Source organism: Portunus trituberculatus, chromosome 18, assembly GCF_017591435.1.
Source record: "Portunus trituberculatus isolate SZX2019 chromosome 18, ASM1759143v1, whole genome shotgun sequence".
Classification (NCBI taxonomy): domain Eukaryota; kingdom Metazoa; phylum Arthropoda; class Malacostraca; order Decapoda; family Portunidae; genus Portunus; species Portunus trituberculatus.
In genome coordinates this window covers 7,022,056-7,034,228 of record NC_059272.1, presented here as the reverse complement: position 1 = coordinate 7,034,228, position 12,173 = coordinate 7,022,056, and the positions used below count along the sequence as shown (strand labels likewise).

The 12,173-nt window shown below is 37.4% G+C and overlaps 1 protein-coding gene across 4 annotated transcripts in view; it reads right to left on the bottom strand.

Annotated features, from left to right (window-relative positions):
- LOC123505632 (putative E3 ubiquitin-protein ligase UBR7) overlaps positions 1 to 12,173 on the bottom strand; it is a 54,811-nt gene that overhangs the window by 17,043 nt on the left and 25,595 nt on the right. For all 4 annotated transcript variants that reach the window (XM_045257183.1, XM_045257186.1, XM_045257187.1 and 1 more), the window contains exon 6: positions 12,068 to 12,138. In XM_045257183.1, coding sequence (XP_045113118.1) covers positions 12,068 to 12,138 — 71 coding nt within the window. The remainder of the gene's footprint in view (positions 1 to 12,067; positions 12,139 to 12,173) is intronic.

Genomic DNA, 12,173 nt, shown 5'->3' with positions numbered 1-12,173 from the left:
AATCTGGTAAACAAGCTGGGCCACTGCATCTACCTTCTGCTGCCACTATCAAAGCATTTTTAGAGTTTTTTGGTGATTTTCTTTTGCAGTTCATATTACTTCATGTAATGTTCCCCCCACCCAATAACTGCAATTTCCCATAGATCCCCTAAGATTGTTGGGAATGAGAGTTAGGCATAAGTTGAAATTTAAAAACAATATCTTGAAAAATATTCATCTGCAACAGATATGACATATACCATCAATCATTTCTCACCAGAAAAAAACATAAGCTACATTCCAGATTCAATGGTTGGGTGAAACTACAAACTGACCATGTTTTCTGTTTGTATAATGTGTTGCTTTCAACAGTATATGCTTAAGTACACTAAATTTTTTTTTCCTAAATTTGACCTGCTGAAATGGGGATGCATCTTATATACCCATGCATCCTATATGTTGTCAAATATGATACTGCTATCGTGCGCCTATCATTCAAAAAGCTCCCGTGTTATGACAGCATGTGATAACTAAACTTCTCTTCATACTTTTATTGAGGCATAGTTCTTAACATATTTCCCCAATCTACTCATCCACCTTAATTCCTTATTACCTACAATGAGATACCATATCTAACAGCATTTAGGACACACCTTTTTCCAGTACTTTTACCTACCCTAACTGCATGCATCATTATTCTATTGCTTGTATTATCATTACCAGTTTTATTACTTTAAAATGAATTATCATAAATATAAAAGCAGTCTAACCTGTGAGGCTGTGACAAATGTTTATAAATATCAGGTGATTGGAATCCATCTGGCGGTGAGGAGTAACTACAAGTTCATGATCACTACAAAACACATCAACACCCTCACTTTTATGGCAGCAAGAAGAAAAAGATCAAGCTACAAGTTATAAGTGGTACACTATGCCAAGGAGCATGGCAATAGACCAGCAGCCAAGGGCTTTTGGGCACCACCTACAGAAAAAATTATACGTGTTTGGCAACAGCAAGAAAACCAAATGAAGAGTGCAAGGAAAGATAAACATAACCTTCACTGCTCAGCCCCACATTGAACAGAACTTGAGGATGATATTGCTACTGCAGCAACGTTTTCTATTTGTGTAATGTGTTGCTAGACTTCTTTCAACTGTGTACTATACTTAAATACCAAGAAAATTTTCTTCCTAAATTTGACCTGTCGAAATTTGGGTGTATCTCATAGTCAAATATGGTAAATAAAATGCTATAAAATTATATGATATTATTATGATCCTTGATTAAGTTTTTATATTATATTATTTCCTCATTTTTATACTAATATATATAAAAACTAGGCAAAAAGTGACAAAAATGACAACTTGTATGTCCTAGAGTCAATATGAATCATTACCATTGGTTCTTCACTTCAGCTAATGCAATTTTGGCTATCATGCAGTGATAGATGCATCAATTAGGCACGTTAGCGGAGGATTGAATGTAAAGTGATAACTATTAGATAAATAAATTTGAACCATTGGTGTACACATCTTTGAATACAATAATGATGTAATTTATCTAAAAGAATGTTATGGGGAACTGTCATAAACTTTGCTTAGGTCAATAAAAACAGAGATGATTGATTTCTTATCATCTAGGGCAATGTATAGGTCAGAAGTAAATTTATTTACAGCATCAAAAGTGTTTAGCCCTGGATGAAAACCAAACTGTCTATTATTTAAAATATTGTGTTTATTGAGATAGTCTAAAATGTGTTTTTCATCAACCACTAAAATATTTTAGAGAAAATACAGGGATGGAAATTGCATGGTAGTTAGAAACATTTGCTTTGCTTCCAAATTTATGAATAGGGATGGCTTTTGCTATCTTAAAATAACTGGAAAAACTCTGTCTTTAACAGGATCATCAAAAAGTTTTGGAAGAGGTTCACTGAGTAATTAAGAAAATAAGAATATATATATAAAAAAAAAGAATGAAGCTGCAAGAGGCAACCACGCCTACACAAGGCAGTCCCTGTATGATTAAAGCCATCTAATTCCATCTACTATCCCCATCCATAAATTTATTTTAATTCTTTGTTTTCTCTAATGATTTTAATAGATATCTCATTGACATTACATATTTTATCTCTTGAGGCTGTGATGGCATTTGTAATGTCATTAACTGTAAAAAGAAGAATATTCATGGAGTGTAGAAGATATGATAGGTGAGATCTTTGAGCTCTAAGCAAACTGTTGCTAAGTTCAGAAGCATTTTTTTTTTTTTATGCAAGAAGGACAACAAAACATTAAATGATTAGTAGAGAATTAGCTAAAAGACAAGGACAAATGCCTTTAAACCTCCCTCATAAAAGAAATCAAGTCATAGGAAGATGAAAATACATAAGCAGGCAGGGAGTTCCAGAGTTTACAAGAGAAAGGTATGAATGATTAATAGTACTGGTTAACTCTTGTATTATAGAGTTGGACAGAAAAGGGATGAGAGGAAGAAAAAAACCTTTGTGCAGTGAGCCCACAGGAAGAGGGGAGGCAAGCAGTTAGAGAGTTACTGTAGAGCAGTAAAAGATAGAAAAAGACAACATTTCAGCGGTGAGAAAGAAGCTGAAGACAGTCAGTCAGAGGAGGGGAATTGATGAGACAAAAAGCTTTTGATTCCACCCTATCTAACAAAACTGTGAGAGAAAGGAAAGGTAGAAGTCGATAGGCATAGTTGAAAGAGTTTGGCCAGACAAGGTGCAAACTCAAAAGCACAGTTTTTGGGAATGATAGGAAGAACCCCATCAGGTCCATAAGCATTCCGAGGGTTTAGGCCAGCGAGGGCATGGAAAACATCATTATGAAGAATCTTAATTGAAGGCATGAAATAGTCAGAGAGAGCAGGAGAGGGTGGGACAAGATAAGAATCCTTCAAAATAGAGTAGTTAGGTTTTGAGAGAAGAGTTCAGCTTTAGAAACAGATGAGATGGCAGTGGTGCCATTAAGATGAAATAAAGGAGAGAAAGATGAAGTAAAGTTATTAGAGATGTTTTTGGCCAGGTGCCACAAGTCACGAGGGGAGTTAGAGTTTGAAAGATTTTGACATTTTCTATTTATAAAGGAGTGTTTGGTAAGTTGAAGGCCAGATTTGGCTTGATTCAGGGCAGAAACATAAAGTGCAAGAGATTCAGGAGATGGAAGGCCAAAGTACCTTTTGTGGGGAACCTCTCTATCATGTATAGCACGATAACAGGTTGTGTTAAACCAAGGTTTAGGTTTAGATTGAGAAAAAGAATGAGAAATGTACGCCTCCATGGCAGACACTACAAGTATCACCTCCATTATGTGTTCAGCACACAGATATGGTTCTCTGACATGCAAAACAGTAATCATTCCAGGGAATATCAGCATAATACCTCCTCAGGTTCCCCCATCTGGCAGAGGCAAAATGCCTGAGGTACCTCCACTTTGTGGGATCCTGAGGAGGGATTGGACAAATAGGACAAGAAACAGAAATTAAATTGTGATTGGAGGAACCTAACGGAAAAGATAGGGTAACAACATAAGCTGAAGGATTAGAGGTGAGGAAAAGATCAAGAATGTTGGGCTTATCTGCATGACGGTCAGAGATATGAATAAGGTGTTGCATCAGTTGCTCTAGGTCATGGAGGATACCAAAGTTGAAGGCTAGTTCACCAGGATGAGCAGTGAAGGGATAGCAAAGCCAAAGCTGATGAACATTGAAATCTCCAAGGATGGAGATCTCCGCAAAAGGGTAGAGGGACAGAATGTGCTCCACTTTGGAAGTTAAATAGTCAAAGAATTTACTATAGTCAGAGGAGTTAGAGGAGAGATAGACAGCACAAATAAATTTAGTTAGAATGACTGTTGAATCTAAGCCAGATGGTGGAAAACTCAGAAGATTCAAGAGCGTGGGCATGAGAGCAAGTTAACCCCTTCCCCAACAATTTTTTAGTTAAAAACGTTTCTTTTTCAGACTAATTTTTTTTTTTATTTTGATTCTATATAGTATTTTTCATGCTGATTATGAAAACAGCTTGTAATTACTGTTTTTCCCCATTTTTGTGGTTAACTTTTTATTTTGAAAATACCTTTGTAGACATATACGAGTTAACTCGTCTTCCTATAAACTCCAAGCTCTCCCCTCACCTCCCTCCTCCTCACTTGTCAAAAAATATTCAACGTCTGATGAACTGGCAGTGTCATCAGAAGTATTCAAACTTCTGAGGGAAGGTTCATATCCGCTATCTTCCTCAGAACTAGACATTTGGGGTGTAAATGATTTGAAAAGGGTACAAAAAATGAATGGTAATGTGAATGAAAACAACACCCATGTGGTGACAGTGGTTGCCAGAGCAAGTCTAGTAAGAGCGTCCTTGAAATCCCACCGCTCCTCCCTGTCGCCTCTGCCAGGCGTATAATTTGACGAGAATACTCGTTTCACACGTAGAATGGCTTAGAAAGGTCCAGAATCGACGAGTATATACGTCTGTGGCTGGTTTTTGAAGGTCAAGTTTTAAATGAGTATACTCGTCGACGACTGAAAACGGAACATTTAGTGAAAACGAGTACACTCAACCCTCGATTTGCCGGACCTCCATTTGCCGGATTTCGGATTTGCCGGACAAGAGTCTGTGGAAAAAAAAAAAAAAAAAAAAAAAAGTCCGGGACAAGTCGATTTCAAACTACCGCGCCAGACAAAGTTCGCAAATCGGGCACTATAGATGGCAGCGCGGGCGGACATACACGTCTAGTACTGGACTGTACTACTACTGTACTACTGTACTACTGAAGCCGCCACTAGACCACACGGGATCAGATATCTACCATCAATATATCTACAGTAAGGTAAATGCTAATAAAAAAAACAGTACAGATGTGTGTCGGCGGCATTGGCATGTGTTACGGCCCCACGTGGTGAGATGATGATGATGATGATGATGATGGTCGTCGGAGGTTTTGCCTTTGCCTCGGCACCTCCTGTTACTTCTATTCTTCCTGATCCTGCCTTTCTTTTATTTTTCTTTCTCTTGTCTTCCACATCTGGTGCAAAGTCTCTTTCTTCTCCCTCAGTTTTGTTTTTCTGAACAAAAAACGTCTGATTTATTTTCCAACTTCCTGGTACAGCTGGTGCAGGTGCCGAAATGTCGTTAAAGACAACACTATGTTCCCACCGGAAATTTTTGCCGTTAAACACGGGATTCCGGTAAATCGCGTGCCGTTAAAGCGGGGTTCAACCTGTATAGGGTAAAGTCCGGCAAGGGGGTAGACCCCCGGACATTTTCCATTGCCGGACATTTGCCATTCCCGGACAAGCCTTCCCCCCTTTTAGTCCGGCAAATCGAGGGTTGAGTGTATACTCATTTCTGCCGAGGAAAGGGTTAAGTCGTTGCACACATAGATGCAACATCCAGCTTTGGAACGAAAATGAGAATAAAGAAAGTAAGAGGTAACAGAGAAGGGGCTACTGTCAGTTGCCTCAGACAGCTGTGTTTCAGTGAAGAAAGGAAGATGAGGTTTAGTAGAGGAGAGGTGGTGTTCTACAGATTGGAAATTAGATCTAAGACTGTGAATGTTGCAAAAGTTAATGAAGAAAAAGTTGAGGGAGGTTTCAAGACATTCTGGGTCGCCAATGAGAGAGCAGTCTAACCTGGGGACATTTCTGGTCCCCTTCCCAGATGGGGACTCCAAGGCTGAATTTGAAGTCGCCATTTTTTTATTATGAATTTTAAGTGAAGGGTGTGCATGTGGTAAGTACATTTAGTTTTGTGATAAGCAAGAGGGCAGACTGTGACTGCCCCCTTGAATAGTGAGACACAAAGGGAAACATTCAGTGAGATCACAACTAGCTTTAAAGGAGAGTTCACAGCACCCCATGAACTAGTGCTATTAGATCTCGCTGGGAGTAAATTATCGTTTCAGTAGGTGTCTACTACCTCCTCCTTACAAATATATATATACAGGCAACCCCCGCTTAACGAAGGTTCATACAACGAAATTTTGCTACAACGAACGTTTCCTTTTACTACCATCTGCTCGTTTAACGAACACCAAACTCGCTTTAACAAAATCTTATCCAGGTAATTTTTTCCAAGTCTGAAAGCACCGCCATATCACGCAAGCTGATGCTCAACATGCCACCAAAACGCCCTGCAGTGTCGCCTAGCGTTGCCAAGAAGACCAGAAAGTCTCTTACTCTCAAAGTGAAGCTGGATATTATTCACAGACACAAGAGAGGTGAGAAAACTAATAGCATTGCTCACCACCATGGCTTGACTCCATCTACTTGTCTCTACTATTTTCAAGTCAGCAGACTCTATTAAAAAGGCTGGTGAGACTGTATCTTCCTTACAAGCTAAAAGAACCACCTGCACTCGTGACTCTGCAATGGATAAAATGGAAAGCCTTGTGGAAATGTGGTAAATAAGTTTTGTATGCGATACAATGATGCATCTTTTGTTTACATGCCACAGGTTGCCGGCTAGCGTCTTTCCTGCTCCACTCTCCTTCCCTTCATTAATTTAAGATCATCAACATTATAAAGTTACTTACATACATACATTAGTGTACATTATAATGACTTAAATTAAACTGCTTAAATGTTTAACTTCATAATTTTTACTTTCATTAAACCTTTTACTGTACTATGATGCACTCTTGCTTTATTTACTCTCAATGGAAGTTCAAGTCAGGGGTCAAACTTGTTATAATTGGTTCGCTTAACGAAAATTCACACAATGAACATTTTATTAGGAACGTAACCCGTTCGTTAAGTGGGGATTGCCTGTGTGACTTATATTCTGAAAGATCTCATACAGTAAGCAAGAAAAAAAAACCACACCATCTTAGCAGAAAGCTGCCATGATGCAAAATACATATCATTGTGTCAAAGGGGTTAAGTTTTCTTTCTGACCGTTCTACTGCTGCTGTGATAGATGACCACTGTTCTTTTCCTAAACCTAAATCTATTAAAAGTTGTGTTCCTCAGGGTTTTGTACTGTCACCCACTCTCTTTCTATTACTCATTAATGATCTTAACTAAACTTCTTATCCAATCCACTCCTATGCTGATGATACCACCCTACACTTTTTCATGTCTTTTCTAAGACTTCTGATTGGAGCAGAGAAAACTTAGTGTTCAATGCCTCAAAAACTCAATTCCTTCATCTATCAAGTCGACACAACCTGCCAGACAACTATCCCCTCTTCTTCAATGACATTCAGCTGTTCCCATCTTCTACAATGAATATCCTCAGTCTGTCCTTTACACATTAACTAAACTGGAAACTTCACACCTCATCCCTGGCTAATACAGCTTCTATGATGTAAGGCATTCTGAGGCATCTCCACCAGTTTTTCTTGCCCCTCCAACTGCTAACTCTGTATAAGGGCTTTATCCATCTATGTATGGAGTACTCTTCACATGTGTGTAGGAGGGTTCCACCTGCACAGTTTTATTAGATATGGTGGAATTAAAGGCTTCTCATCTTATCAACTCCCCTGGTCTGACTGACTGTCTTCAGCCTCTTTCTCACTGCTGGAATGTTGCATTCCTTACTATCTTTTATTGCCATTTTTATGCTAACTGCTCTACGGATCTTGCTAACTGCATGCTTCTCCCCCTCCTGCGGCCTCGCTACACAAGGCTTTCTTCTTCCTCTCATCCCTATTCTGCCTGACTCTAATGCAAGAGTTAACCAATACTCTCAGTCATTCATAACATTCTCTGGTAAACTCTGGAACTCCCTGCCTGCTTCTGTATTTCCATCTCCCTTTGACCTGACTTCTTTTAAGAGGGAGATTTCAAGACATTTGTCTCAGACTTTTGGCAAACTCTACTAACCTTTTAGGGAATTGACAATCAAGTGGGCCTTTATTGTTATATTTTTGTTGCCCTTGGCCAATTTCCCTTCTTCCATAAAAAAAAAAAAAAAAAAAAGTTTTTCCTCTTCTATATAAGTCTGCGCAAAAAGTCACCGCATCTAGGGAATAACGTGGTGACTTTACAAGCTGACTGTGTTTCTTTTCCTGCAACAAAGCCATGAGGGGTGTGACATATTTTATGTCTAGCAGCGAGGTACACCCCTTTCCACCCTCTTGCTGCCAAGAGACAATGTTCAGGCCATTCTGAATTGTCAAAGGGAATGGAAGTTTGGTACTGCCTTGTTTTATTTCCTGCTTTCCACACTATTATTGCACTTTTCTTATGCATCACAGATTAATGGACATGGATGGAAAGTACACTGATGAAAAAACTATTCAAGCTATCACTCATCTCCATAAAGCAGGTATTAGCAACAAAGAAATCTGCATTGAAAAAGGCCTTAAACTCTCTACTGTGCAGGAGCTCATACAAAAAAGTAAAAGTTGGTGGGAGCAAAAATTTACCGCTCCCACAAAAGCCAACTGGTAGGCCACATAAGGTACCCGAGAGGACAAGAACACTTCTCAGGATGCCAAATTAAGGAAGGGAATCCTGACTTATTAGCTGGTGCCTCTCTCTCTGTACTGTTCATGATACAGGCAACCCCTGCTTAATGAAGGGGTTACGTTCCTAAAAAAAACATTTCATTAAGCGAAACTTTGTAAAGTGAACCGATTATAACAAGTTCAACTCCTGACTTGAACTTCCATTGAGAGTAAACAAAGGTAGAGTGCATCATAGTACAGTAAAAGGTTTAATGAAAGTAAAAATTATGAAGTTTAACATTTAGGCAGTTAAATTTAATCTAAGTGATTATAATGTACAATAATGTATGTATGTACGTAACTTTATAATGTTGATGATCTTAAATTTATGAAGGGAGGGAGAGTGAAACGGGAAAGACACTAACCGGCAACCTGTAGAATGTAAACAAAGGGTGCATCATTGTACCGCATACAAAACTTATGTACATTTCCAAAAGACTTTCCATTTTATCCATTGTAGAGCCACGAGTTCAGGTGGTTCTTTTAGCTTGCAAGGAAGATACAGTCTCACCAGCCTTCTTAATAGAGTCTGCTGACTTGAAAATAGTAGAGACAGTATATGGAGTCAAGATGGTGCTATAGTTTTCTCGCCTCTCTCATGTCTGTGAATAATATCCAGCTTCACTTTGAGAGTAAGAGACTTCCTGGTCTTCTTAGGAATGCTAGGCCACATTGCAGGGTGTTTTGGTGGTAAGTTGAACGAGTGAAGACGAGCTGCTGCTGACGCTGTTATGGGGAGTGAGTGGTGCATGTGTTGTCCACGAGAGGCTTGATCTTGATCTTGATCTTGATTCTACAAGTGTCCCAGGATTTCTCCTGAGGCAGGCCTTAGTATTTGCGGCTCCTGGTGTATTCAAAAACTTGTCGGCTTGCATGATACGGCGGGGCTTTCAAACTTGGAAAAAATTTCCTGGATAAAACTTTGTTAAAGTGAGTTTGGTGTTCATTAAACAAGCAGATGGTAGTAAAATGAAATCTTTGTTGTAGCAAAATTTCGTTGTGTGAAACTTTGTTAAACGGGGTTGCCTGTACTTTGCACCGTGACCTTGGGTACTGCAGTTATCGGGCAAAAAAAAAAAAATAAATAAATAAATAAAAAAAAAATAAATAAATAAAATAAATAAATAAATTAAAATAAATAAATAAATAAATAAAAATATAAATAAAAAAATAAATAAAATAAATAAATATATTAATTAATTAATTAAATAAATAAATAAACAAAAAACAATTAATTAAATAAAAAAAAAAAAATAATAATAAAATAAATAAAATAAAAAAGCCACCTCACAGCAAAAGAAAAAAGATCCAGTTTGATAAAAAAAAAAAATAAATAAATAAAAAAAATAAATAAATAAATAAATAAATAAATAAAAATTGGACTTTAGATAAGTGGCATACAGTAGTGTGGTCTGATGAAAGCACTTTGCATGAGTGGTACAACATCTAACAGAGTGTACAAACACCCAGACTCTGATCCCAATGATCCCCACTACACTAAAAAAATAGTACCCTCAGATTTTAATGGTTTGGGGATGTTTTACTTTCAATGGTTTTGGTGATCTTGTTGTGTTCCCTACAAACACTACTATCACTAAAGAAGAGTATTTTGAACCCTTAGGGGCATGCTGCAATCGAGATTTGAAAAATTAATAAAAAAAAGTTAACGATTTAAGACTTGAAATTTTCAGAATATTATTAGCTACTAGATGTCTTTGATAAGTATGAATATGAATATGATATACATGTAGTAATGATGTCATGCATAGAGTTGCATTCAAATTGTCATACATGCCTTATTTCAAGTTCTTTTAAAATGTGCTCTGGCATGGACATACTTAAAGGATGCCTAAAGAAATGTAGAGAATGCTTTTTTTCAATTTCTTCATGTCATAAGATATGATTTTTTAAAGTTTTCGCATTTCATGATGTCATCAAAAGAGCATGAAAAGCTGTTATTTTGCCTCATTAAAAACTGTCTAATCACTTTAGGCAAAAACCGGTCTGACAAAATGTTATCCCAATCCCTGTCAAAAAGTACACCCAAGTTTCAAGGTACCATGTATAATGGTTGATTTTATACAGTTTTTACATCTTGAAAAATCATGTTTTGAGATATGGCTCTTTAAAATTTTTACAATTTTAGGACGTACGCTATATGTTTATCAAAATTAGTAAATTTATTATATGTTGTATGTTGATCTATAAAGAAACTGCACATATTAAGTACTTCATTTGTGGTGACAATGTCATAATTCCTGGCTCTGGTTCTTTGTGCCTTTGCAGGTAGATTTAGCTCACTGGTGGATGTCCTAAGAATACTATTTCAAAGAATTATGGTTTACTTTAACCGTCAGTGGGCACCTTCCCTGTTCTCTATGTAACAATCCTCTCCAAGTAAATTTTTTAGTCCTTATCAAGATCGGCACCTCCAGGTATGTACGTTTCTCCCTCTGCTTTCCTCTTATCCTCCTCCTCATGTATTTTCTAATTTTCTTTTTCTTGATTTCATCTTCTTAGCTTCTGCTATTGAAATTGAGATCCTCTTCCTGTCCTATCCCTCCAAAATCTCCTTCCCTGGCATGCCAAACACCTCAGCTTCATCTGCCACTGAGTCATCATCTCTTCCCTCTTCTTTTCATTTATCTCCTATTCTCTCTTCTTTTCCTTCATCCCTCACATCTGCTGCTGTAGCCTATTTTGTTTATTCTCCATGATGCAGGAAAAAAAAAAAAAAAAAAAAAGCGTGAGAGCCTGGAAGCAGGAGCGTGACATAACCACCCCCCTTTGCCTTTCTTTGCCACATTGGCAAGGTGGTGTATGGCAAGGCAGGAAGGAGGCGAGCAATTTGAGGGGTGGAGCCTCATCACAGAGACCAATATTAGTGGTAAAATGCCAAGGAAAAACAGGTAATATACTACAATGCTTAGAGAATGTTTATTGCATCACACCCACCTCTTGGCGTATGCTACTCATGTCCCTTTAAACACGTCAGAATGAGTGTTACCATACGCATAAACCCATTATTCATATACCATATGAATTCTGAATAATTTTCCTACAATAATAAGCAGGAATTGAAAAAAATATTTTTTTGTCATAATTTGTTAAATCTTAATGGATAATCTTGAGTCATCATTTAAGAAAACCAAAGGTAAATTTTTCAACAGGATGAGGGCACCAGCTCATACTGCTAAAATTGTCAAAGAATGGCTAGATAATTGTGAAATCAACACCATAAAAGATTGGATTTGCAATTCACCAGATTTTTCTCCAATACAGAATTTATGGGTTTTAATTAAGGCCATATTATGAGATCATGACACCTCCACACCCTCCAAGCTGCAAAAAGAACTTCACAATTGTTGGGCAGACTTCAAGCCTGCAACACTTAAAAATTTTGCTGATAGTTTGCCAAATCGTTTCAGAGAGATGCTCAAGAAAAAAAGGAAATGCAATAAAGTACTAAGTATTGGGTAGAGTTAGAATTTGCATGTTTTTGGGGGATCTGACATGAAATGTATAACCAAAAACTATTAATGCAATAATTTTTTGCCCAGACTGTATATCTAAATACTAAAAACATTCAATATACAATAGAATTAATGAAGAAGCTCACCTGAGTATTCTTACTGGGAGAATTTTCATTGTCAATTTTAGTCTTTGCCTCTTCTTCTACTATAGCAGTCACTGTAAGGAGGAAAAATCAATAAATAAATGCATTA